Below are 25,894 nucleotides of genomic sequence, written 5' to 3'. Positions count from 1 at the left end.
TTGGATGATGACTGTGTTTCAAAAGAGGCAGCATGTCTTGACTTTCTTGGAGGGACCACATCCCACAGCTAGAGGGTGCTTATCAATGTACCGATGAACAGAGGAGACCGTGGATGGGTGGGGAGACCACACCCAAACAGGATACCAAAATAAAGGGCACCTGAAATGATCACTTTAGAAAATATGACGATGTTTACGTACAGAATAACACAATTTCTTATTCACACATCCCACCTGTGAGATGAATCAGAGCCTTCACCTATGGCCGTATGTCATCTTTTCCACTCTCAGTGGTTTACAGATGTTGGACTTTGAAGTTGAAGAAGAAAAAAAAAGAACCAGAGCTGCCCTAAAAGAAATGAGGAAGTGAGAGCTCTGCAGTGTCTGGCCCAGGCCACAGCCCATGATGCTCTTTCCGGTCTCAGTAACATTTCCACCTGCCCGCCCCTTCTCCCTTATAATGCAGAACACGTGAAGTTAGAGCCATTCAGTCTCCTCGCTCACACTGGATTAGTAGGAGCAGAGTGTCATGTTATTTTTCCAATTTTCCACAGTTCACGGGAGGTAAAAGAAGTCTGGCTGGAGGCCCTCCGAGGGTAAGTACCATAAATCGGCCTGACACGCAGCTGCCTGGCGGGCTCACTGGGCTTTGAGATCGTATCCAACAAAAATGGGTTTCACCCTGCACTATGCAACACATAGTGTTATGAAGAGTAAACTCAGACAGCTTTGCTTTCATGGGAAGCCAGCACTTCGGGGGCTCTAGGAATTCTGTACATGTTATCTTTGTTTTATGTCTGCCATAAGCAGCGTCCTGGGGATCCATTGTTTTCCCTTTTCAGGTTACATGAGAAAATCTGTGCAGAGCCCTTAACACAGTGCCCTGGCACATAGTGAACTCTCCTCCCAAAATGTTAGTTGTCATGCTAGCTGTTACTCAGATTATCTCCTGATGGGAACTTAATAAATGAGAAGCAACGTTTGGCGTGATGAAGATGTCAGGTGTAAAGCTTTTAGAAAGTAGTGTGTTCAGATGCTGTGTTTAATAGCGTAAGACATCTGGTATCACATAACTGACTTTAAAGGAACACTTCTCTAACTAGTAGTTTCAGACTTTGTGTTTTGGCAGAGTGGGGCTGCAACTGGCCATTGCGTTCCGTATTTCCTCCTCACTCTTTCCCGAATGATTTTTCGTAGACAAAGCCAAGGCCACCCAGGAGCAAAATTCATCACCGGACCGTCAGCCCGAACTCCAATGAAGCTGACAAGCAGCTGTCATGCCGTATGTGCCCCTCTTACACTGCTGCCTCGGACTTTCTCACGGCGAGGGTCAAAGATGTTTACCTAATTTGACTTCTTTTCTCTTGTAGTCAAAAACACTAAATGCCTGTGATATGGACACATTAATTGAATGTCAATCAGAGGTAAGAAAGCTGCTTTTCAAACTTTTTATCTGCACTATGAGATAGAAAACTTTGTTTTGATTGAATATCATGCATGTTGTTTAGTTATCAGAATAGAAAATCAACATGATAAGTTGTAGTAAACACTAATATTAATTGAGATCTTGCGTCATGATAAGCAAGATATTAATATTGATTCTGAAAAAAATTAATGGACTACTAACTGTTGATATGAATAAATTGGTGAATATATTTTGTGGGGAAAGACTAGGCAGATTTCTTCAATCATTAATTTTAATTAAATATATTTTTAGGGTAATATCAAGGAACATCCTCTGTTGGCATCATGTGAGAGTGAAGATAATATTTGCCAGCTAATTGGTGAGTTTTGAAAACACACTGATCTTTTATGTAAATGCTAACAACCAGTGTTCTTGGTTTGCCAAACCACAGTGCTTTACTAGGGATTTTTTTTCGAAGTGTTCTCTTAAAGACCACAGAACATTAACCCTTGCATGGCAGGAAGGCTCCAGCTCACTAGACAGCAAGTGCTCTGAGGAAAAGATCCTTCCTCAAGTCAACGTCTCCCCATCCAGAGGGGTCTTCGTGGGGTTACAGATCTCCTGGCCACTCTGTTCTGACAATTAAAGTGTGCATACGTTTCCACTCTCACCCTCCTCTAATGGAGAATAATTCTAAGAGCACACAAAGCAACTGTTGCTGTCTTAAATCCCAAAGAACCCGCCGTTCAGTCAATTTTTTCCACAACTCATTGCGTAGTAATGTAACCCTGACCCAGTTCTCTTGAACTGTAAGGACAAGCCAATTCTCTATCCATCCCCTTCACTGGCCTGTATGAAAAGTATAGAAACATGTGCTAATGCATTTAGAAAGTATAGCTTTTTTTTTTTAATTAGGAAAAAAAAAAGGAGAGAGAGGAAAACAGAGAAAGAAGTAAACTCATGAGTGGTTATACCCATTGTGCAGACATCTTCAGGATTTTGCAAGGACAGATTATCCTGGAAATTTTTTCCTGAGCATTTCCAATTGCCAGGTCTAGGTTCTAACCTCCCTGCTCTTTCCTAACACATCCACTGGGAAAACCCTGCAGCTGACTGCAGACGGACTAGCTCCCTCTAGTGGTGGGTGCTAGCGTGACCGCTGAGGTTTAACAGCCCGCCCAGCCTAGAGCCTTCAAAATGGTTTTGAGCAAGTCACTTGCTGTAAGTTTCGTTTTCTTCACTAGTCAGAGGAGGAATTAAAATAATCTCTTTCACATCAGAAATAGCCACCAACTAGCCACCGTGGTTATTAAGGTCAATATGTTAAGATGGTTGTTTATGACCTGCCTAGTTAGGCTTTGCTCATTTTCTATAGCAAACAGCTGGTAAAGAGTAAAAACAGGAAAGGTGGAGACTTTGAGGAACCTTGGTGTTGCTGTTGAGGGGCTGGTTGCCCTGGTAACAATGTGGTTGTTTTCTGGGTTGATTTTTCTAGATTAAGGTTCACACCCTTTGCTTCCTGAGTTTTTCAAAACGGTTTCTCCCACATGGCAAACCATAAATGACAGTATCTGTTGTGTTAGGTGGATCCTTCCTTGCTTATCAGTATGTTAATCTAATTTCTCTTTGCCTTGTTTGCTTGGCCGTAGAAATCAAGAAGAGAAAGAAGGTGTCTAACTGGCTCTTTCTCATGAGAAGGCTTTCTTCTTCATCAGATGTTTCTGCAGCTTCGGAGCCAGAATTGAAGACATCCCTTTTCGATCAGCCCTTGTCAGCCATCTGCAGTGACAACACGCTCCCAGGACCCATTCAGGTAGGCACACGTTCACCCAGAACCTACTTCAGTTTTCTGTGAAAAGTCCTCGGGAAACCTGAGTGGCTTTCTCATGCTAAACTTGTTGGGGTGAGGTTTTCAGTTTTTTCCCCACGTTTGGAAATGGTGTTCCCACCTAAGAATGCAGTCAGGAGGACACATGATGGCTTACATTATAGAAATTAGTTGTATTTGCCAATGAGCTCAGGCCAATGGTCCCTCCATCCTTCTGACTTAATGGAGTGAAGAAGGCTGAAAATGTGTAGCTTCTGAAAAACCAACAGATTCATGGAGTTTGTGATCAGACATCCAGTGTTTACATGGAATGACTTGAGAGGAGGGACGCCCAAAATCATTTTAGGCTGTGCAAATTCCAGCTCTCCCAACGTACCTGCTCTTAGAAAAACGGCAGGGTCGAGAGATGGTTGAAAGCAACTGGACTGAAAGGAAACTCTTGTTAAGACTGTCTTAGTATCCCGGAGAACTAACTTTTATGGAGAGGATATTGTATAGCAGGTAAAGTTAGCTCTGTTCATGTCCACTATTTAAATTCTTTCTCCTACCGAAATACAGATTTTTCCTCTATTGGTAGCAGCAACATGCGTCTTCAAACCACGGGTAACAATTTCCTATTTCTATACCCCTTCCCTTTAGGATATTCTCACTATTCTATGCCTGAAAGGCCCTTCCACTGAAGGAATATTCAGGAAAGCAGCCAACGAGAAAGCCCGCAAAGAGCTGAAGGAGGAGCTCAGCTCCGGAAACATGGTGGACCTGAGAAGCCTCCCTGTGCACCTCCTGGCGGTGGTCCTCAAGGTGGGTCCCCAGCACCCATGCCAAACAACAAGCTGATGGGCTCTGACACACTGACTCTCAGGGAATGAGAAACGGGCTCTTCGCCCCACACAGCAAAGGCAACTGATCGTGGAGTTGAACTGTTTTAGTGAAGCCTTCATTTATTTGTATCAGCATCTCTGTTTCTGTGATCCCAGATTCCAACCAAGAAGTATTGTACTTCTTCCCAAATTTATCTGAGAACAGGCTCTTGGACTGTCCCACAGCCAAGTCTGTTCCCCTGAGTCTGGTGGCCCCTTGGCTGGTGGCCTTAACCATGCCCGTTGTTAGGAAAGTTGCTGAGAGACAAGCTGGGGGGAGACTTCAGGCTCATTGGATGCAGGCAGGAAGGGCACAGACTCCTGAGAGGGGACCAATGAGACAGAAGTTAGGATGGCAGTGTGTTATGTAACATGAACGGTCCCCTTCCTCCCTCCAGGACTTCCTCAGAAGTATTCCGCTGAAGCTCCTGTCCTGTGACCTGTTTGAGGAGTGGATGGGAGCCCTGGCCAAGCAGAGCGAGGAGGACCGGATAGAGGCCCTGAAACAGTAAGTCACCCATGCAATCTCCGCCCAGGGGTTCCTCATCGAACTGTCAGAGTGTTTCATGTATGTTGCAACATTGAAGGAATTCGAGTGGAATCACTCACCTACTCCTAGAATACAAATCTAAAGGTATCCTGGAAATGTTTAAAAAGTAGTTTTTTTTTAGCCAAATGAAAGGAGGCACCTCTGTCAAAAGGTAGAAAGTGAACTTCAGTACTCACAAATCCCAACAGGTGGGGAGTCTAAAAATATAAGTAGTTCAAGAAGCTATGAAATAAACTCACAGATGAAAGCCTCGGAGCAGGCTAACATGTAGGAACTTGGGATCTTCTTCACCTGTCCACACTGATTTCATGCAAAGCAACAATTCTCCCATAAAACATCCCTTAGTAAACAGTCTGCAAGGGCTTGTTTGTTGACAAAATTCCATAGTGTATTTATTTCATATTCTTATAATCAACCAAAATGAAAACTCCATAAAAATAAATTCCAACAGCAGCAGAAACAATACCATATAGAAATGAAAGTGTGACCTGTTAGTGCCTAGAAAATGTTACACACCTAACTTCACAATATCAGCACTTTTGCCAAATCCTATGAAAGTGTGTCTATATATGATAATTGTCTCACATGGCTAAGTATTATCAATGACATATTTATTGAACTGAAGGCATTAGTGTGTCTGTCCCAAAATAAGAATCCTGAGATTACCACAATAAACTTCTGCTTATAGACACAAAGGTCTTTCTTAACAGTATCTTATGAGAAACAAATGATCCTTATGTTAGAACCACCATTTCTTTTTTTGAAAATATGAGGCTTTACAATTCTAATTTATTAGTCATTGTACCAATGTTGCCCTTTTAGTGCTGACCTCATTATTTTTATGAACATGCTCTTCTAAACTGATTTATTCTTCATAAAGCTTTCTCAGAATGGTATAAAAAATGTGTCTTCTTCATTTGATGAGCACAGTTCAAAAAAAGGCAAATGATTGTATTCTTTAGAAAAACCAGTCTTGCGGTATTAGAAGCAGGAAGACGTTCTATATGGCTAAATGGTTTCTCAACAAAATGATTTTCAAAATGTATTAAAGTTTACTGCAGGAGTTAATGATTCGTCATCTAAGATCTGTGTAAAGAGTAAATGGCTGTGTTACTGGTGTCAGGATCATAGAGGCCAGTTTTATAGGGCTTCAAGCTCTTGTGATTCACTGATTCATTCCTTGTCAGTTGCCACTGCAAGTAACTGAATGAGCGTTTCACAATATTTCTTGTGAAAACAGACCTTCCTCATTTTAAAGGAAACCTGGGTCAGGCAGCAACTTTCAACTTGCTCCCCTCAAGCTAGATAGGCCATGAACCTCCCCTAAAACCAGCTTTCCCCACCTCCATCCCAGGGTTGCAGATAAGCTCCCGCGGCCCAACCACCTGCTGCTCAAGCACCTGGTCTCCGTGCTGCACGTGATCAGCAAGAACTCTGAGGTCAACCGGATGGATGCCAGCAATCTCGCCATCTGCATTGGACCCAACGTGCTGAGCCCGGAAAACGAGCACAGTCTATCGCTGGAAGCCCGGAGAGACCTGAACGATAAGGTTTGTGCCCGGCTATTTCTGAGAAACTCGACGTCTGCTTGTCAGAGCCAAGCAGTGAGGTCTGCTGTGGCCCCAGGTCCACCCTCTCAGGTGCATCCACTGGATGAGACCCGGTAAAGCCAGGTCATCATCCTACGAGACAGGGGACAGTGATGCCCGTCTCCACCGCGGTTTCCAGAATGGAAAGGCCCTTTCACCTTGCTCTTTTTTGTGCATCACGCTCTGTCAGTTCAGCTACCAATCCGGGCAACTCCTTTAATGAACATTTTGGTTACTTTAAAGTAATACATTTTTTAAATTCACAAAGTTAAAAGGCATAATCTCAAAAATGATTTTCACAAAGGTGATTGTTACCAATTTTCTGAATGCTCCTTTCAGACACAGTAAACATCTGTTATGTTGATTTTGAAAGTGAAAATGTTGGTTGCTCAGTCGTGTCTGCCTCTTTTCGACCCCATGGACTGTAGCCCACCAGGCTCCTCTGTCCATGGAATTCTCCAGGCAAGAACACTGGAGTGGGTAGCCATTCTCTTCTCCAGGGGATGTTCCCAACCCAGGGATTGAACCCAGGTCTCCTGCATTGCAGGCAGATTCTTTACCACCTGAGCCACCAGGGAAGCCCATTTTGGCACCTCCCTAACTGCTGACCCTCCCTGTGTCCCCCTTGGTAAACTTCTTCCATTAAAAATAAATAAAGATCTCATTAAGCTGACAAGCTATTAACTTCTCCTCACAGGTTAAGACACTGGTGGAATTCCTCATCGATAACTGCTTTGAAATATTTGGGGAAGACTTTCCAGCACATTCCAGAATTGCTTCTGATGACTCCCTGGAACACACGGACAGTTCAGGTATGGAATGTGTTCTCAGTTGACTCTGACTGTGGGGTCAAGTTCATGCCTGGCTACAAATCCAGCCCAGTAACGTACAGCACCCCTGGTATCTGAAGAAGTTAGCAACACACATCACCAAATCAGAGTAGACACAGGTCTGTAGGGAAGTCATCAAGCAGGGAAACTTTTCTCTTGAATTTTCCTGCACTATTTCCTCAGGCTGCAGCCTGGCGCCTTCCCCTTCTTATTCTAAATCATGAAGAACTTCTTTTACAGAGTAATCTTTGGCTAGAGGATTGGGGTTAGAAACTTTTGTTTCCACACAATGGAATATGGGTCTAATGTGGGTCTGTTAAAATAGAGATGAAAGTGAAAGTGTTAATTGCTCAGTCCTGTCCAACTCTTTGCAACCCCATGGACTGTAGCCTGCCAGGCTCCTCTGTTCATGGAATTCTCCAAGCAAGAATACTGGAGTGGGGAACCATTCCCTTCTCCAGGGGATCTTCCCAACCCAGGAATCGAACCCAGTTCTCCTGCCTTGCAGACAGGTTCTTTACAGTCTGAACCACCAAAATGGGGATGGATCCAATGAAAAGAGCCATCCAAAGGATCAGCTTTTAAATCTAAGATCAACAAATTTTCAGAGGAGCGCTGTTTTCTCTCTTTTCTCATTTTTTCGCTCTCTCCAACCCCTCTCTCTTCATTTTCCTACTTATCTTCTCCACCTCAAAATAGTAGACATGGAAAGAAACAAGACTTGAATGTGGCCAGTCGTCTTTCATAACAAGCCCCAAATTAGCTTAGCTTCACCGAATTCCCTAGTGCCATACTTAATGTTAGTAGGGTGGACGGTGCTAAAGTGAATTTCTAAAAGGAACTGAACAAAAACTCAACTGTCCCTTACCTTCCCCCAGACATGTCGACCCTGCAGAACGACTCAGCCTACGACAGCAACGACCCTGACCACGACGTGGAGCCTGCGGGCTCCCCGATCTCACAGCCCCCAGGGCCCCCGGAAGTGGCTGCTGGCGGCGTGGAACCCAGAGCCCCGCTGCGCCCTTGGGAGCCCATGGTCAGCACCACGGCCAGACTGAAGGGCTTCCTCGGGCAACCTGAGCGGAGGTACTCGGACCCCAGCGCTGCATCCTCCCCGGAGTGCCTCGAGGGCAGAAGAGCAAACCCGAAACTCACGAGAAGCCAGGACGACTTCACCGCCGTGGCCCAGGCAGCCTCCCGCTTTGCCGAGGACCCGTTTCCCGAGGAGGTGTTTCCTGCAGCCGAAGGCCCGGCCCAGAGACCCCGGGACCTGGGGGAGCAGAGCCCGACTCAGGGCTCGGTGTCACCGTGCGCACGGGTCCCCAAAGCCGCCTCCAGTGGCTCCCTGGACGCTTTCTCCGACAGCTCGCCCCTGGCCTCTCCTTCCAGCCCCCAAAGAAACTTCTTCACCAGACACCAGTCTTTCACCAAGGCTGAGAAAAGCAAGCCCAACAGAGAAATTAAAAAACACTCCATGTCATTCTCCTTCGCCTCTCACCAAAGAGTGCTGACCAAAACGCGCAGCTTTGGAGCCGCGAAGTCCAAGGGCTGCCCCCAAGACCAGGAGAAGCGAGGTTCCAGGAAAGAAAGCCAGCTCGCCGGCCGGATCGTCCAGGAAAGCCTGTCGGACGCCCTCGGCCAAGCCGCGCTGGGCTTTAACTCGGGAGCCTACACCCTCTCGGTGGAGGATGTGTTCCGGCTGGTGGATCAGAGGCACCCCGGCCGCCCCCCCTCTTACGAGGAGGCCGTGCGGCTCCAGGCGCTGGAGCTCGCCTCCCGCGGGGGCCAGACGGTGGGCAGCCTGAGGGCCCGCGTGCTGAGCCTGGACGCGGGGCTGCTGCCTCCCCTCCCTGCCCACCCCCACGGGGACTCGAGAAACATTCGCGGGCCGGAGCCCCCGGACAGGCTCCGACGGGGGCCAGGGACGGAGACCTGGAGGCAGAGCCTGCCGGACTGCGCTCCTAGGGACGCGGCAGGACAGGTGACGGTCCCCAGGACATCCGAGCTGCAGCGGCTGAGAACCGCGTCCGAGTCGCAGCAGAAGGGCAGGCAGGCCGTCCTGGCCCGGCGGTGTAGCCAGCCCGTGTTTGACGCGGAGCAGCTCCGGTTCGCTAAGGAATCCTACATCTAGCGGGGCCCCTCTGTACACAACGGGAACTGCGTTTAGACTTGTTTTCCGAAAAGTCGTGAATAAGCTCCTCTGGCAAGTTGTGTTTGAGACCTCCTCCGGGAGGACAGCCACACAACTGCACACCAGCACTCTGTGCGCCTGATTTGTACAATGTGTAGCACATGTATAAAACGCATTCTAGACAAGGCATTGGGTACATGTACGCAGATGCGTGTGTATATATTTGTTGGTGAACTTGCGCCAAACTGCATTGCTGTTCTTGGCCTCCTGGAGGGTTTTTTTTTTTAAGTGGTTAGTGTCTAAAAATAATATTTTCTGTTTTTGGCATTGCCTCAAACGGCACGCCAAGTTTCTTATTTTCCACAAACTCCACTTAGGAGAAAACGTCTAAGTCTCTGTTAGGAGTTTCCTCTAATAAGCCGCTTTGTGATAACTAATCACCTCAGTAGGATGGAAGGAACAGACTTCAAGGAATAGAGTTCAGTGTTTGGAGTTATCAAAGGGCATTATAAACTCCAGCAAAAGAAAAAAAAAAGGTTGTTGTTAACAATGCATGAAAAATACTTCAATGTGTCCTTTAACTGTCTAATACGAAATTTGGGTAAGTTAGTGAAAATGCATTATATTATGCATCATTAACTGATGTCAAGCACTTTGAGTTTCTTTGTAGTTCAATGGTATCTTCTCCGATAGTATGGAGGAAATTACTTCATACGCATTGGGGCGGTCGTATGTAAAACTTCAATATTATCTCACTACAATAAATTGCCTTCCTTATTTCAAAGTAAACATGTTCATTCTTTACTGATATGTTGCCTCCTCTCCCTCAGTTCATAGAAACCCACCAGAAAAATCATTCATACATTGGTTCACTCAACCAGCATTTATTACGTCTGCCCAAAATGCAGGAGACCTGGGTTCGATCCCAGGGTTGGAAAGATCCCCTGGAGAAGGAAATGGCAACCCACTCCAGTACTCTTGCCTGGAAAATCCTTTGGACGGAGGAGCCTGGTAGGCTATAGTCCATGGGGTCGCAGAGAGTCAGACACGATTGAGCGACTTCACTTTCACTTTCACCCTGGTGGTACAGTGGATAAGAGTCCACCTGCCAATGCAGGGGACACAAGTTCGATCCCTGGTCTGGGAAGATCCCACATGTTTTGGAGCAACTAAACCCATGCACCACAACTACTGAGCCTGCGCTCTGGAGCCCGTGCTCTGCACCAAGAGAAGCCACCGCAGTGAGGAGCCCACACACAGCAGCTGGAGATGGCCCCCACTCTCCACAAGCAGAGAAGGCCCACGTGCGTAACTGTGAGTATAAATAAACTGTAAAGAAACAAGCATTTATTGACTACATTATTCTCCTTGAATAATGAGACAAGGAGATCAAACCAGTCAATGCTAAAGGAAATCAACACTGAACATTGATGGGAAGGACTGATGCTGAAGCTGAAGCTCCAATACTTTGGCCACTTGATGTAAAGAGCTGACTAATAGGAGAAGACCCTGATGCTGGGAAAGATTGAAGGCAGGAGGAGAAGGCAGAGACAGAAGATGAGATGGTTGGATGGCATCACCGACTCAATGGACATGAAACTGGGCAAACTTTGGGAGATGGTGAGGGGCAGAGAGACCTGGCGTGCTACAGTCCCTGGGGTTGCAAGGTCAGACATGACTGGGCAACTGAACAACAACTCCGTTATTCTAGACTGATAGGCAGAGCAAAATGTGGATCTCATGTTTAAGAAAAAGAGACAAGCCCTGTTCTCTCTACAAATTTGCAAAACCATAAAAATGTACCTTCTTTAAGCCATTTTTGGGCAAACGGTCACTCGGAGCCTAGAAAATTTAGTGTACAAATATCAGTATTTCCTGGTTTTATTGACTTCAAGTTTTCAGTACCTTCAAAAATCGTATTTTTACGATGCTCAGTTTGCTTGATTGTTAGCAAACCCATTGGTAAAACATCATACATTAGAACATTCATGCTCAATGATTAAGATATTTATCTGGTATCTTTGATACTGGACTTTGATTTTCCTTACTTCATCAGTTTTTCATAAAACACTGCATGTTTTTGATATGTTAAAGAAGGGATTTTGTGTTGGCTAGCTACCAGGTGGTGAAGCCCTAGTCTTTTGAGAAGTGATTTATTAGTAACGTGATATACAGTTTACAGTGTTCTCATCCAGACTGCTCAGATCTGTTAATCATGTTCAGATTTATTAATGTCATTTATATACCTTATTAAGCACCACCGATCATGCATAAATTTCAACCGGTAGACATTCCCCCTTCAACTGCTGACTTAAGAAAAGCAATCCCTTTCCCATAATTGGACACTCAACAGTGGTAGTTGGGACTTGCCTGGTGGCTCAGACAGTAAAGGCAGTTTTCAGCACCTTTCAGTTCAGTGCTAAATATTTCAGGATTGAAAGAAAAATCCTCCATTGTGTTTTTAGCAACTTCTCATTGAGAATCAGAGAGTTTTCATCAATAGATGACTAACATGATAAGCTAGGTAAGCTCCTATCTATCTATTCTGTGTTACCATTGACCTGACCTCCACATGACCCAACTCAGATCACGAAAACTCTACCCCAGTTTCCTTATTTTACCAAAGCAGGAGTAAGACTGAAAGTCTCCTATTGCATGCAAGCAGTCTAGTTTATTGACAGACACTGATGAGCTTCTTGTAGTCAAAAAGCTACTGTATTTGCATAATGGAGAAGAAGGTATGATGTGTGTGTTAGTCACTCAGTCGTGTCTGACTCTTTGTGATCCCATGGACTATATCCCGCCAGGCTCCTCTGTCCCTGGAATTCTCCAGGCAAGAATACTGGAGTGGGTTGTTATCTCCTCCTTCAGGAGATCTTCCCAACCCAGGGATCAAACCTGGGTCTCCTGCACTGCAGGCAGATTCTTTACCAAGCCACCCAATGCACCGTGTGGTAGTCTCAATTCTAACCATGAAGTCCACTCACTTTTTAAAATAGGAGAGCCCAACCTGGTCTCCAGGCATGGGCGTAGGTTAGGGCTGCCGTGACCAAGTATCACAAATGAGTAGCTGACACAACAGAAGTGTGCAATCTCACAGTTCTAGAGCCTAGACCTGAAATCAAGGTGTCAACAGAGGGCTTGTGCTTGCATTGAGATTTGGGTGATATTAAAAAATGAGACAATAGACAAGGACCCCAGAACAGCACAGTGCTGTCCTCCATGGACCCTGTAAGGGCCACACAGTCACACATGGGTTTGACACTCTAATGCAAGGTGAATGGTAAAAGCAGGTTGGAAGCCATGGCCTACGTAGGGGCTTTCAACCTAAATCCAGGTCTGACACCCACTTCCGAGCCACTGAACCTCTCCATCACCCAGGGTAATCCTGCGTGGGTCAGCTTGGGAGGGATCCCGACCCTCTTACCAAGGGAAGAAGTGGGGAAGCACGTATATTTCATGTGCCTATTGGTAGACACTGGCATTCATGCCTTGGAATCTGGCTGAACAGACAGAATTTCTTCCTCTTGGGGAAGGTAGGAGGTTTTCTCTCCTCCTAGAAAGAAGGGGCGGGTGGGCTTCTGAATGCATCTGAATGAATTTCCGAATGCATGGTACACCAATTACCTGCCATCATGCCCTGTGCCCAGCACCACCCAGGACTTGGTCCAGAACCTGTGATTGTTAACCAAGCTGGGGGCTGGCCCTGGAACTGAGCAAACACACAATCACCTGCCAGCTCAAATCCAGCAAAAATAACCTGTCACCTGGGGTCTTAGAGCGGTGAAGTGGCAGCCATGGCTTGTATGCTAATAAAGCTGACAACAGTTATTGACCACAGCGCTGCCCACGACTGAGCATGAAAACATCGAAAGGGCGGTCAGCACTGTTTACCCTAATGCACTATTAAAAGAGTACATTCTAGCTGAAGTTTCCTGATTGTGATCTCACAGGAAGGACCGCCAGTACATGCTTTCCTCCAAAGGGTCAAGTGCTGGAAGTGATGGAAAGCCACATCGGATGAGATCTCACATATTTTGAGTTTCTTTTTTAATTGACTTATGTAAGATCGTAACGCTTTATTTACAAAGGGAGAATTACTGAGGAATCAGAGTATAAACACTTTGCTAGAGGCAAAAGTAAATGACTTTTTGGCATGGTATTTTAAATGTCTGCATCATGTCCTCCGGACAAATGAAATGTGAATGAGGAACCACCAATGGGATGAAGAGTTACCCTCTTCCTATTACAGGCTTCAAAGAGAGCCCAGATGAGACTAGCAAACCTGAAGAATCCAACAGCTCACCAGAAAAAGGAAACACAAAATGATCATATCTCTAGGAAAAGAAAGACAATTGTGTTGGCACAAGAATATGTGAGCCAGATTCACAGGGCCTGAGTCCACAGCCCAAATGGGCCACCATGGATCAGTTTCCAAACTATCTGAGCGTCGGTTTCTCCACCTGTAAAATGAAGATAGTCATAGCGCTGCAGCAGTTTCAGAGTGCAGCTCACAGCAAACCCACATCACAACGCAGGAGCGCTCTGTATAACACAGCTTAGAATCCAGAAGGTGTAAAAGAACATGACAAGTCAACACTGTCAAGATAAAAACTGTCTATGTGAATAAAACACCATAAACAAAATCAAAAGACAAAGGAGAAACTTGGAAAAATATTTGCATCTTATATAAGGGAAAAAGAACTAATTTCCATAATAGATACAGTTCCCATAGTTTGATAAGAAAAAGAAACAAAATCGAATTCTCTTTTATTGGAGTATAGTTGCCATACAATGTTGGGTCAGTTTCTACTGTGCAGCTAAGTGAATCAGCCACACGTGTATCTGTGTAAATACACACGCCTCTTCCTTGGATTTCCTTCCCATTTAGGTCATTACAGAGCTCTGAGTAGAGCTCCCTGTGCCGTGTAGCAGGTTTTCATTAGTTCTCTACTTTATACACAGTACTGTACACGTGCCTAGATCTGACAAATAGAGTGCCTGATAACTGTGGAATGAGGTTCGTGACATTGTACAGGAGACAGGGATCAAGACCATCCCCATGGAAAAGAAATGCAAAAAAGCAAAATGGCTGTCTGGGGAGGCCTTACAAATAGCTGTGAAAAGAAGAGAGGCGAAAAGCAAAGGAGAAAAGGAAATATATAAGCATCTGAATACAGAGTTCCAGAGAATAGCAAGAAGAGATAAGAAAGCCTTCCTCAGCAATCAATGCAAAGAAATAGAGGAAAACAACAGAATGGGAAAGACTAGAGATCTCTTCAAGAAAATTAGAGACACCAAGGGAACATTTCATGCAAAGATGGGCTCAATAGAGGACAGAAATGGTATGGACCTAACAGAAGCAGAAGATATTAAGAAAAGGTGGCAAGAATACATGGAAGAACTGTACAAAAAAGATCTTCATGACCCAGATAATCATGATGATGTGATCACTAATCTAGAGCCAGACATCTTGGAATGTGAAGTCAAGTGGGAAGTCAAGTGCTTAGAAAGCATCACTATGAACAAAGCTAGTGGAGGTGATGGAATTCCAGTCGAGCTATTTCAAATCCTGAAAGATGATGCTGTGAAAGTGCCGCACCCAATATGCCAGCAAATTTGGAAAACTCAGCAGTGGCCACAGGACTGGAAAAGGTCAGTTTTCATTCCAATCCCAAAGAAAGACAATGCAAAAGAATGCTCAAACTACCACACAATTGCACGCATCTCACATGCTAGTAAAGTAATGCTCAAAATTCTCCAAGCCAGCCTTCAGCAATACATGAACTGTGAACTCCCTGATGTTCAAGCTGGTTTTAGAAAAGACAGAGGAACCAGAGATCAAATTGCCAACATCTGCTGGATCATGGAAAAAGCAAGAGAGTTCCAGGAAAACATCTATTTCTGCTTTATTGACTATGCCAAAGCCTTTGACTGTGTGGATCACAATCAACTGTGGAAAATTCTGAGAGAGATGGGAATACCAGACCACCTGACCTGCCTCTTAAGAAATCAGTATGCAGGTCAGGAAGCAACAGTTAGAACTGGACATGGAACAACAGACTGGTTCCAAAGAGGAAAAGGAGTACGTCAAGGCTGTATATTGTCACCCTGCTTATTTAACTTATATGCAGAGTACATCATGAGAAATGCTGGACTGGAAGAAATACAAGCTGGAATCAAGATAGCCAGGAGAAATATCAATCACCTCAGATATGCAGATGACACCACCCTTATGGCAGAAAGTGAAGAGGAGCTAAAAACCCTCTTGATGAAAGTGAAAGAAGAGAGCGAAAAAGTTGGCTTAAAGCTCAACATTCAGAAAACGAAGATCATGGCATCCAGTCCCATCACTTCATGGCAAATAGATGGGGAAACAGTGGAAACAGTGTCAGACTTTATTTTGGGGGGCTCCCATGCAGATGGTGACTGCAGCCATGAAATTAAAAGACGCTTACTCCTTGGAAGAAAAGTTATGACCAACCTAGATAGTATATTCAAAAGCAGACACATTACTTTGCCGACTAAGGTCCGTCTAGTCAAGGCTATGGTTTTTCTTGTGGTCATGTATGGATGTGAAAGTTGGACTGTGAAGAAGGCTGAGCGCCGAAGAATTGATGCTTTTGAACTGTGGTGCTGGAGAAGACTCTTGAGAGTCCCTTGGACTGCAAGGAGATCCAACCAGTCCATTCTGAAGGAGATCAGCCCTGGGATTTCTTTGGAAGGAATGATGCTGAAGCTGAAACTCCAGTACTTTGGCCACCTCATGTGAAGAGTTGACTCATTGGAAAAGACTCTGATGCTGGGAGGGATTGGGGGCAGGAGGAGAAGGGGACGACCGAGGATGAGATGGCTGGATGGCATCACGGACTCGATGGACGTGAGTCTGAGTGAACTCCGGGAGATGGTGATGGACAGGGAGGCCTAGCGTGCTGCGATTCATGGGGTCGCAAAGAGTCGGACATGACTGAGCGACTGAACTGAACTGAACTGTATATGTGCCAGTCCCCATCTCGAAATTCATCCCACACTCCCTTCCCCTCTCGGTGGCCATGTGTTTGTTCTCTATAGCTCTGTCTCTATTTCTAACTTGCAAATAAGTTCGTCTATACCATTTTTCTAGATTCCACATGTATGCGTTAATATATACTTGTTTTTCTCTTTCTAACTTCCTTCACTCTGTTTGACAGTCTCCAAGTCCATCCACATCTGCAAAAGGCACACATTTAAAATTCAGTTTTTAAATGTGAAAGTGATAAGATCATAGAAAAAGAATAACAAATGGCCTTTAGACATTTGAAAAGATGCTCAATGTCACTCTTTTTTTAAAAGCTACGCTAAGACACTGTTTCTCCCATCGGGTAGGCAAAACTCTAAAAGTTTAATGACATAGTGTGTTGGTGAGGTTATAGGGGAACTGGTGATTCATGCATTCTTGTTGGAAGTGAAAACTGATATGACCCCTATGGAGCACAGTTTGGCACTAAGTATTAAAATTACAAGTGCATAAATCATTTTTCTGATCGGTTCTGCTTCTAGGGATACACTTCATAAATAAGTTCTTAGGCATGCAAAATTATATGTGAATATTTTTAGCATTGTTTATAATGATATAAATGTTTGTTTAGAGAATAAGTTATGAATAATTAATTTATGGCACATCCATACAGCTATAAAAATTTCTTTCACCTACTGATACAAAACCATCTCCAAGATATATCCAGTAGAAAAAAACAACATGTAGCAAGCTGATGTGTACGCTATGCTATAATTTATCTTTAGAAGAAGGAATTAATAATAGTAGCTTACACATTGGGGTGGGAAATGGGAACTGAGATGATGGAGCCAGAAATAAGCAGAAGACATTTCGATAATACATTTCCAAATCTTTGGTGTTTGAATGATATAACTCTATTACTTATTCAAATATTAAATAGAAAATAATGCTGCTGCTGCTGCTGCTGCTAAGTCGCTCAGTTGTGTCTGACTCTTTGTGACCCCAAGGACTGTAGCCCACCAGGCTCCTCTGTTCATGAGATTCTCCAGGCAAGAATACTGGAGTGGGTCACCATTCCCATCTCCAGGGGATCTTCCCAACCCAGGAATCAAACCTGAACCTCTTAGGTCTCCCGCGTTGGCAGGTAGGTTCTTTACCACCAGCACCAACCAGGAAGCCCATCTGGTGCTCAGCTAGTTTTCTCTGGGAACAGAAAACGTAGATTGTGTGTGCATCAGTCTCTTAGTCATGTCCAACTCTGTGACCCCGTGGGCTGTAGCCCACCAGGCTCCTCTGTCCAATATTTCCCATAAACTCATTTGTTATGTTGTTTCCCATAAACTCAGATAAAGAACCCTATATAACTTCAGATTCACAGGGAAATTTTTTAGACTTCTGAAACAATGTGGTTATTTTGCTGTTTGGATAACAAACACTTTTTAGAAATGTAGTTTGAACCATGCAGTTCAGCCTTTCGGGTACATAGTTAAGTATCAGAAATCATGAAAGGTGATCATTTAATTTTGCTTAGAAAATCAACACATGTGAGCTCAAGCATAAGTAAGGGCTCTTCCTTTGAATTGGGCCTCCCTTGTGGCTTAGATGGTAAAGAATCCGCCTGCAATGCAGAAGACCTGGGTTCAATCCCTGGATCGGGAAGATCCCTTGGAGAAGGGAATGGCAACCCACTCCAGTATTCTTGCCTGAAAAATCCCATGGACCGAGGAGCCCGGTAGGCTACAGTCCAAACGGTTACAGAAAGTCAGACAGGACTGAGCAACCAATACTTTCTTCTTCCTTTGAATCAGCAGCTTCATTTTTCTTATCGTGAAATTTTAACATTAATGTCAAACTTAGTGCAACAATCATTTAGGACATCAGCAAGTTCAAGATGACAAAATTGCCCTTTTGGGGAATACTATCAAATTTCAGTTAAAAGGGTTCCTAGGCCCAATTCCAACCTGTGTGTGGTAGAGGCTTCCCCACACCAACTACCAAGTCTTGGAACACCAGCTGAGTGTCCTATGACTCAACTCAATTCTGACACTATTTACCTGGAGATAACCTAGATTCCATATTTTAAGGGTTCAGCTCTACAAGACCCCACCATCCCATGTCCTCTTCAAAGGCCACCCTTCCAGCATCTCCATGTGGTTGCCCACCTAGAGGCTCTCTGAAGCCTCTCCCTTCATGTTTTCATGAGGGTTCATTACACAGCCATGATTAATTATCAATAAATCATTAGCCATTGACAACTGATTTGACCTCCAGCCCTCTCTCTAATCTGGTGGCTCAAATGGTATAGAATCTGCCTGCAATGCAGGAGACCCAGGTTCAATCCCTGGGTCAAGAAAATCCCCAGGAGAAAGGAAGGGCTATCCACTCCAGTATTCTTGCCTGGAGAATTTCATGGACAGAAGAGCCTGGTGGGCTACAGTGTATGGGGTCGCAAACAGTTGGACACGACTGAGCAACTAACTCTTTCTATTTTTCACATCCTCCTTCTAATCACCTGGCATGTTCTCCTCCCAACAAACCACTGTCCTTAGGTGGGATCCAAAATTCACCTCATTAGCATAACAAAAGACACACTTATCACTTCAACACTTAGGAAATTCTGAGGGTTTTAAGAGCTATGAGCCAGAAACTGTAGATGAAAACCAAATAGGTAGAAAAGTATTATGTTGGTCATCTGAGTGTCCAAATATATTTCTCATAAATCACAATACCACACAGTGAACTTCTTCTTAAGCCCAAGAAAAATGTAGAAGAAAAGTAAGATATTACATTTAATAAAATTAAATATATTGTAATATATTAATTTAATAATAAGCAAAAAATAATAACAAACTTGACATACTAATTCTAAACAGCATTAACTCAACACATTCTCTGCACTTTCTGATTCTTCCTAAATTCTTTACACACTTTTTTTAAAACTATTTACCTATTTTTATTTTGGGCTGTGCTAGGTTTTCTGTAGTTGAGTTGCCGGGGCGTCTCGCTGTGGTGCCTTCTCTTGCTGTGGGGCTCAGGCTCTAGAGCGCGGGCTTCCATAGCTGCAGCCCGTGGGCTCAGTGTTTGGGGCTCCCTGGGATCTGGCGCACGGGCTTAGCCACTCCAAGGCATGTGGGATCTTGTCAGATCAGGGGTGGAACCCACGTCTCCTATAGGCGGATTCCTTACCACTAAGCCACCTGGGAAGCCCCCTTTACACATTTTTGATGCATCTACATAACTTAAGCAGTTTCCAAAGGATGTTTACTGGTGATCTCAGAAACTGATCAAAAGCATGCCCCCAAAGTTCCTCGTTCACGTATCCTAACGGTATACGGTGTAGGTCACTTGAACTTTCTATTTTAATGTATATGATTCAAATCGAGCCTGTTACAATTAGGGAAGAGAAAGGAAAACAAGGAAGCTATTTTGAAAGTTTGAAACTTTTCACAGGTGAAAACAAGACGTGACTTAACTGCAGTAGGGAAGTGTTTTGACGTTACCAGTTGGGACAAGACTAAGGGTCTGAGTTACAACAGATCGATTCTCAGGACACTTGTTTCTCTTCTTGTTTTCCCCTCTTCTTCATTCCTAAATTCGATGCACAGCAGCATGATCTAACTGGAAGAGAAAATAATCTGGATGAAAGTCTGATCCTAGCTACACTTACTACATGAATATCATCTTGAGCAAGTGCCTGAGCATCTTTGTATCTTTGGTTCTTCATCAGGATAATAAACAATTTTATTCTTCCAGAGGCCTCTTTAAAAATCAGCTGCATTGAGGTTTAATTCACATATTGTAAACTGCATTTACTCAAAAATGTTCAATTTGATCAATTTTGCCTGATATGTATACTCATGAAACCACCACCATCATCAAAATATGAAATAAATTGGTAATACTAATATTGTCATGTTTGTTCATTTTGTTTTACCAATTCTATTGGGTATGTAGTAGTATCTCATTGTGGCTTTAATTTGTATTTTCCATCGACTAACAGTGTTGAACATCTCTTCATATGTTTATTGGCCATTTGTGAAGTACTCAATCTATGCCTATTTTTTTTAATTGAGTGTTTAAGTACTAAGTTTTCAGCATACTTTATATATTTTATTGACAGTCCATTTTAATACTTCTTTGTGCTTTCAATGTTCTGTTTAATAAATTTTTTCCTCTCCAAGTCACAAAGATCTTTTATTCTGTTATCTGCTAGAAGTTTTATACCTTTTTAAGAGTCTACACTTATAGATTTAAATGTAAAAATATAGATTTTATTAATGCATTTAATTCCATGATCCATTATAAGTTTCTCTGTGTATGATGTGAGGAAAAAATCAATGTAATTTTTTTCCATATGGAAAAAACTACTTTTTAAAAAACTTTTGATGACTAATAATAAACTAGTTGGGGGGGGTGGGTTGGGTGGGGTAGGGGGAACCACACTGCATGGATGTGAGAGTTGGACCATAAAGAAGCTTGAGCACCAAACAATTGATGCTTTCAAACCGTGGTGTTGGAGAAGACTCTTGAGAGTCCCTTGGACAGCAAGGAGATCAAACCAGTCCATCCTAAAGGAAATCAGTCCTGAATATTCATTGGAAGGACTGATGCTGAAGCTGAAGCTCCAATACTTTGGCCACCTGATGGGAAAAGCCAACTTACTGTAAAGACTCTGATGCAGAGAAAGATTGGGAGCAAGAGGAGAAGGGAGTAACGGAGGATGAGATGGTTGGATGGCATCATTGACTCAATGGACATGAGTTTGAGCAAATTCTGGGAGATAGTGGAGGACAGGGAAGGCTGCCGTGCTGCAGTCCATGGGGTCGCAAAGAGTCAGACAAAGACTTAGCCAATGGACAACAACAACACTGGCATCAGGACCTTGGTTTGTTGTGGAAAGCTCAGCTTCCCTGTCCACAGGTGCGGAATCGAATCTCAGAGACAGAGTTCTGGGCGAAGCAGAAAAGGATAGCTTTATTGCTTTGCCAGGCAAAGTGGGCAAAACAGGTTCATGCCCTCAAATCATGTGTCCCAACTTGGGGAAGATAGAGAGAAGTTTTATAGTAACTTTTCAAAGAGGGCATGATCAGCTTGTGGACATTCTTCTGATGGGTTGGTGGTGAGGTAGATAGGAGTCAGCATCATTAACCTTCAGATCCAACTGGTCTGGGGTCTACATGCTTGTGGGTAGCCTATCGTCATTAACTTCTCCCACCTGGAGGGGGTTTCAGTATTTGCAAAACAGCTCAAAGATACTGTTGCATCTGCTAATGGAGAAATAGGACCTTGCCCAAGCCTACTCTTGACAGTTTCCCCCAGGTCTCACGTCCCCTCCCTTCCTTAATTTATAACTGCATGTATCTGCCTCATCCCTGGGTTGGGAAGATCCCCTGGAGGAGAAAATGACAGGTATCCTTGCCTGCAGAATCCCCATGGACAGAGGAGCCTGGTAGGCTACAGTCCATGGGATCACAAAGAGTCGGACATGGCCAACTGACTAACACTTTCACTGAATCTGCTCACTGGAACTGAGGGAAGGTCATGGAGTCTGAATGAAGGCTGTTTCCTATAATCAAAGAAACGGGGGACACAAAAAGGCTCTGTGCTCAGGAGCCCCACAGTGTATCAAGTTTCTCCAACCAGGGATCAAACTCATGCCCCCCGGCAGTGGAAGCGCAGAGTCCTAACCACTGAACAACCAGGAAATTCTCTCCAAATTCTCATATGATTTCCCATAAGCCTACTGAATCCGTAAATTTAAATATTCCATTAAACTTGGGATTCCATTAACTTTTCTGTCGTTATTCCTTCAGATATTTTCCACCTCGTTCTCTTTATCCTCTTCTTCTGGAACTTACTATCTATATGTTAGCCTTTTGATGTTGTCCCACACATCCCTGAGGGCTCTCTGGAATGTTTGTATTCTTTCTCCATCTCCCCTTCCTCCTCCTCTCTTCCCTCCTTCTCCCCTACTTCCTCATCTTCTCTCTTGGTGGCAGGCCACTTTCTCCTGGCTCTTCTTGTCTTGGCCAGTTTGGGATCATGGCCCAGACATTGCGAATGCTTTGTAGTCAAGACGGAGTTCTGCTGCACTCATCCCAGCATTGTTGATACTTTGTCTTAACAGGCAGCTGACTTGATTCAATTGAAATGGCAAGCTCTGTCTCACCTGGGGTGGGTGGCAATGCAGATCTCAGTTATGCTGTCCCTCAGGATCCTTGGGGGATTGATTCTGGAATCCCCAGCTCCTCCATCAAGACCCCTGGATGCTCACAACTCTTAGTTGAGCCTCCTGTTCTCGGGGTATAACCCGCAGATAACCAGCTGTACTCCAAACCCTGCCTTGTGCAGTGTTCAAACACAGAATTCAGGTCACCTCTCTTCTGGGCAATCCCTCACTTTCTCATTGCTCTGATTGCCCCAGGCTCCACCCTCTGCTTCCTTGGGCCAGAACACGATAGATCTTCCGTTGGGGTTTCAGCCAGTCACACATCCTTTTTGACCATGTCCCATCCTCCGGTCAGAACTGATGCCAGGAAATATACACCTTCCTCTGACGTTCAACGCCCCTCTGCCTGCATATCCCTTTGTTCACTCTCCATATCCCTTTGTTGATCTTTGTGGATTGTCTGGAGTTTATAGTTGCAATGTGCTGGCGGGGGTTGGTCCATTCAGTGCCCACTCCACCGTACCACTGGGCATGTGTCTTCTCCAATGTGTGTGCAACACCTAATAAAGAACTCTCAGGCTGATGTCCCTGACAACCTCCCCCCGCACTCCCCAGTAGGCTTATTGAAGGAATAAGATATGATCTTTCAGCATGTTCCATATTTAAAGTATAAGGAGGCATTTACACACGTAAAAATTGAGCAGCCTGTAAAAAGGCAATGCAGCCCAAACAAACATTATGAAAAATATATTAATGTCTTAAAGAACCAGAAACAACTGGAGGTCCTCAACTAGCAGATATATAGGTATTCCCTTTTATTTTCGCAAAAAGTGACAGAGTTTTCATTGTAATTGGAAATGAGAAAAAGCGTAGCTTGGTTTCTGGCAGAATCGTAGGTGATACGACACTTGGATAGCATGCATTTAATTGCTCAGAAACATTTTCTATGGCAAGATTTAAATGTCTAAATCCTGAAAGTTACAGCGAACATCCACAGTCCTCAAAGCACACTGAAATGCACACGACCTTAATGTATTCCTTCTGGGATTTTTAATTATAAAGTTCAATAACTCCTTTAAAGATAGGAATGGTTGTCTGTTCAACAAACATTCCATCAGAGCCAAGCAATAAAGCAATCTGTAAAACTGGTCTTGCCAGGTGACTCAGTGGTAAAGAATCCACCTGCCAATGTAGGAGATACAGGTTCGATCCCTGCGTTGGGAAGATGCCCTGGAGGAGAAAATGGCAACCCACTCCAGTAATCTTGCCTAGAAAATCCCAAGGACAAAGGAGCCTGATGGGCTACAGTCCATGGGGTGGAAAAGAGTCAGACACAACTGACCACGCACACACATGCAAGCCACAGGCAAAGGACCCTGACCTGCTTTAGGCCACTGCTCGCTGCTTTGGGTTCTTGTGCTCATACGAGGAGCAGTCAGGAGGATTCTTTGTTTCCCCAGTGCCCGACACAGTGCAGCTTTCAAAATTGGACATCTGGCCCCAAAAGAAATTCCCGCTCTCAAATTGCTAAACCAATGTTGCTAAACTTAACAGCTCTTGCCTAAGAATTTTCACAGGTGTTCATTTGCATGCATACAATTCCTCTTGTTACACTGGCATTTAAACAAATTGTTTGAGTCCTGTTTCGAATCTAATTTGTGAATGTTGGTGTAATTATGAACGTTTATGTCTGACTACGCAACCCCATAGTCGAGATAGTAATTTTTCAAAATTTCTGGCCATTCCCAGAGATTAAAGAGTCAGAAAATAGGCAAAATTTAAACTACCATCTGCTGGCCCCTGCTCATATTATCAAATGCCCAGGCTTTAAAAATGTCATCTTATCTAATACCCTTGCCTCTGTGGATGAAAAAACGTTGCTTGCCGTATCATTCAACAAAGGATGTTGCAGCCACTAAGCCAGCAGCCACAGGAGCCACCCCCAAAGATGCACCCAGAAGGCACTTAGGGTGGGGCAAAGCATGATACTGGCCCTGGAGAGCTAAATTTTCAAATTGCTTAGTCTTTAAGTCTTGTCCAGTACTCTTTAAGACCCCATGGACTGTAGCCCGCCAGGCTCCTCTGTCCACGGGGATCCTCCAGGCAAGAATACTGGAGTGGGTTGCCATGCACTCCTCCAAGGGATCTTCCTGACCCAGGGATTGAACCTACATCTTGTACATCTCCTGCACTGGGGGTGGGTTCATTACCTGCTGAGCCATTGGGAAAGTTCATGGTGAATATCAGCATCTATATTTTATAGAGAAGAAAATTAAGTAATTTGCCAAAGAATGAAGTTGCCATTTGAACACAGATATTCTGAAGACATGCTCTTTTTCTTCATACCAAAATGGGGTGGATGGTGGGGGTGGTGAGGCGGTGAGGAGTAAATACTCTAAGTTAGATACTGACTCATTGGTTCTTTCTGTAATAAACCTGCTATAAATAATCTGTAGTAGAGCTTCACAGACTTGAAATACTTTTAGAACCACAGAGTAATTCCTGGATTCAAATTAAAATCACATATATGTAAAAGCAATTTTGTCATGCAAGTCTATTTTTCCCCTGTGTTTTGAAACTGTAAGACACCCAAGCACAGTGGGTACAGGAGCGTGGTGGAGGGGCTGCCCCAAGGCAAGAAATCTGGACTCATGGGCCTTATCATAGTCTGCCAAATTCATTTCAAAAAATGTATTTGGGTCTCAGATCCTCTGACAAAAACAACTTTTATTTTTAAGAATAGGAAGAGTGAGGGGGGTTTTGATATCTTTTTATAGGAAATTTCCATCCACTGGCTTTAAATTGTACTTTTTATTCAAAAGCACAGCATGTTTTTATATTTAAAACTTCCTAGGAAACTGAGAGCCATTTTCTCACACTCTGAGTCATGGTTTTACTCTGACTAGGTGAACAGCATCCTCAAGGTCTTACTAGACAGACCCACTGAAACCTTCCAGATCAAAAGGAAATGATCGGTAAATAGCTGCTCCAATTTATAGTTCTTCTGTAGGAGATGGAAAAGCAGAAGCTACAATACTCAGTATTAGCATCAGATTCAACAACAACTTCTGAGAAGAACAAGGATTAATCTGAAAGCTGGGCTCTCTTAAATCAGACCCAGGTATTGAGAGGCCTTCCATCATTTTGGAGAACAAGGATGCAAGCTCACAAACACAAACTTAAAAGCAAACAAAACTATGTAGAGAAACAAATCATGAATTATAAATTCAATGTTCGCATTAGATAAGTTATCAATTGAATGAAGCAGTGGTTTGTTTGACAACAAACAAAATCCCCCTCTCAAAATTACATAATATTTTGATTAATAACCTCTAGACACATTTCATTAATGTTCCTTTTTCTGCATACCCTTTTAAATCACTTTTTAATAAGATTTTGTCTACACACCCTTTTAAATTGCTTCTTCCTATAAAGATTTTGTAAAATAAATAAACATTTATATCAAATAAACATTTTCTGCAGTAAGAATAAAAGTTATATCTGGGTTTTTTTTAGCTTACTTAATTAAAATGGT

The 25,894-nt window shown here is 43.8% G+C and overlaps 1 protein-coding gene across 2 annotated transcripts in view; it reads left to right on the top strand.

Moving 5' to 3' along the window:
- Nucleotides 1-9,891, top strand: part of LOC128053310 (T-cell activation Rho GTPase-activating protein-like) — an 86,579-nt gene extending 76,688 nt beyond the window's left edge. For both annotated transcript variants that reach the window (XM_052645810.1, XM_052645811.1), the window contains 10 exons: nucleotides 555-596; nucleotides 1,198-1,282; nucleotides 1,371-1,424; nucleotides 1,718-1,784; nucleotides 3,055-3,218; nucleotides 3,873-4,034; nucleotides 4,492-4,601; nucleotides 5,998-6,193; nucleotides 6,930-7,044; nucleotides 7,941-9,891. In XM_052645810.1, the coding sequence (XP_052501770.1) occupies nucleotides 555-596; nucleotides 1,198-1,282; nucleotides 1,371-1,424; nucleotides 1,718-1,784; nucleotides 3,055-3,218; nucleotides 3,873-4,034; nucleotides 4,492-4,601; nucleotides 5,998-6,193; nucleotides 6,930-7,044; nucleotides 7,941-9,193 (2,248 nt within the window). In that variant the 3' untranslated portion in view covers nucleotides 9,194-9,891. The remainder of the gene's footprint in view (nucleotides 1-554; nucleotides 597-1,197; nucleotides 1,283-1,370; nucleotides 1,425-1,717; nucleotides 1,785-3,054; nucleotides 3,219-3,872; nucleotides 4,035-4,491; nucleotides 4,602-5,997; nucleotides 6,194-6,929; nucleotides 7,045-7,940) is intronic.
- The last annotated feature ends 16,003 nt before the right edge of the window (nucleotides 9,892-25,894 follow it).

Source organism: Budorcas taxicolor, chromosome 9 (assembly GCF_023091745.1).
Source record: "Budorcas taxicolor isolate Tak-1 chromosome 9, Takin1.1, whole genome shotgun sequence".
Classification (NCBI taxonomy): domain Eukaryota; kingdom Metazoa; phylum Chordata; class Mammalia; order Artiodactyla; family Bovidae; genus Budorcas; species Budorcas taxicolor.
Note: the sequence above shows the minus strand (reverse complement) of the source record. Positions and strands in the feature narration are given on the sequence as shown.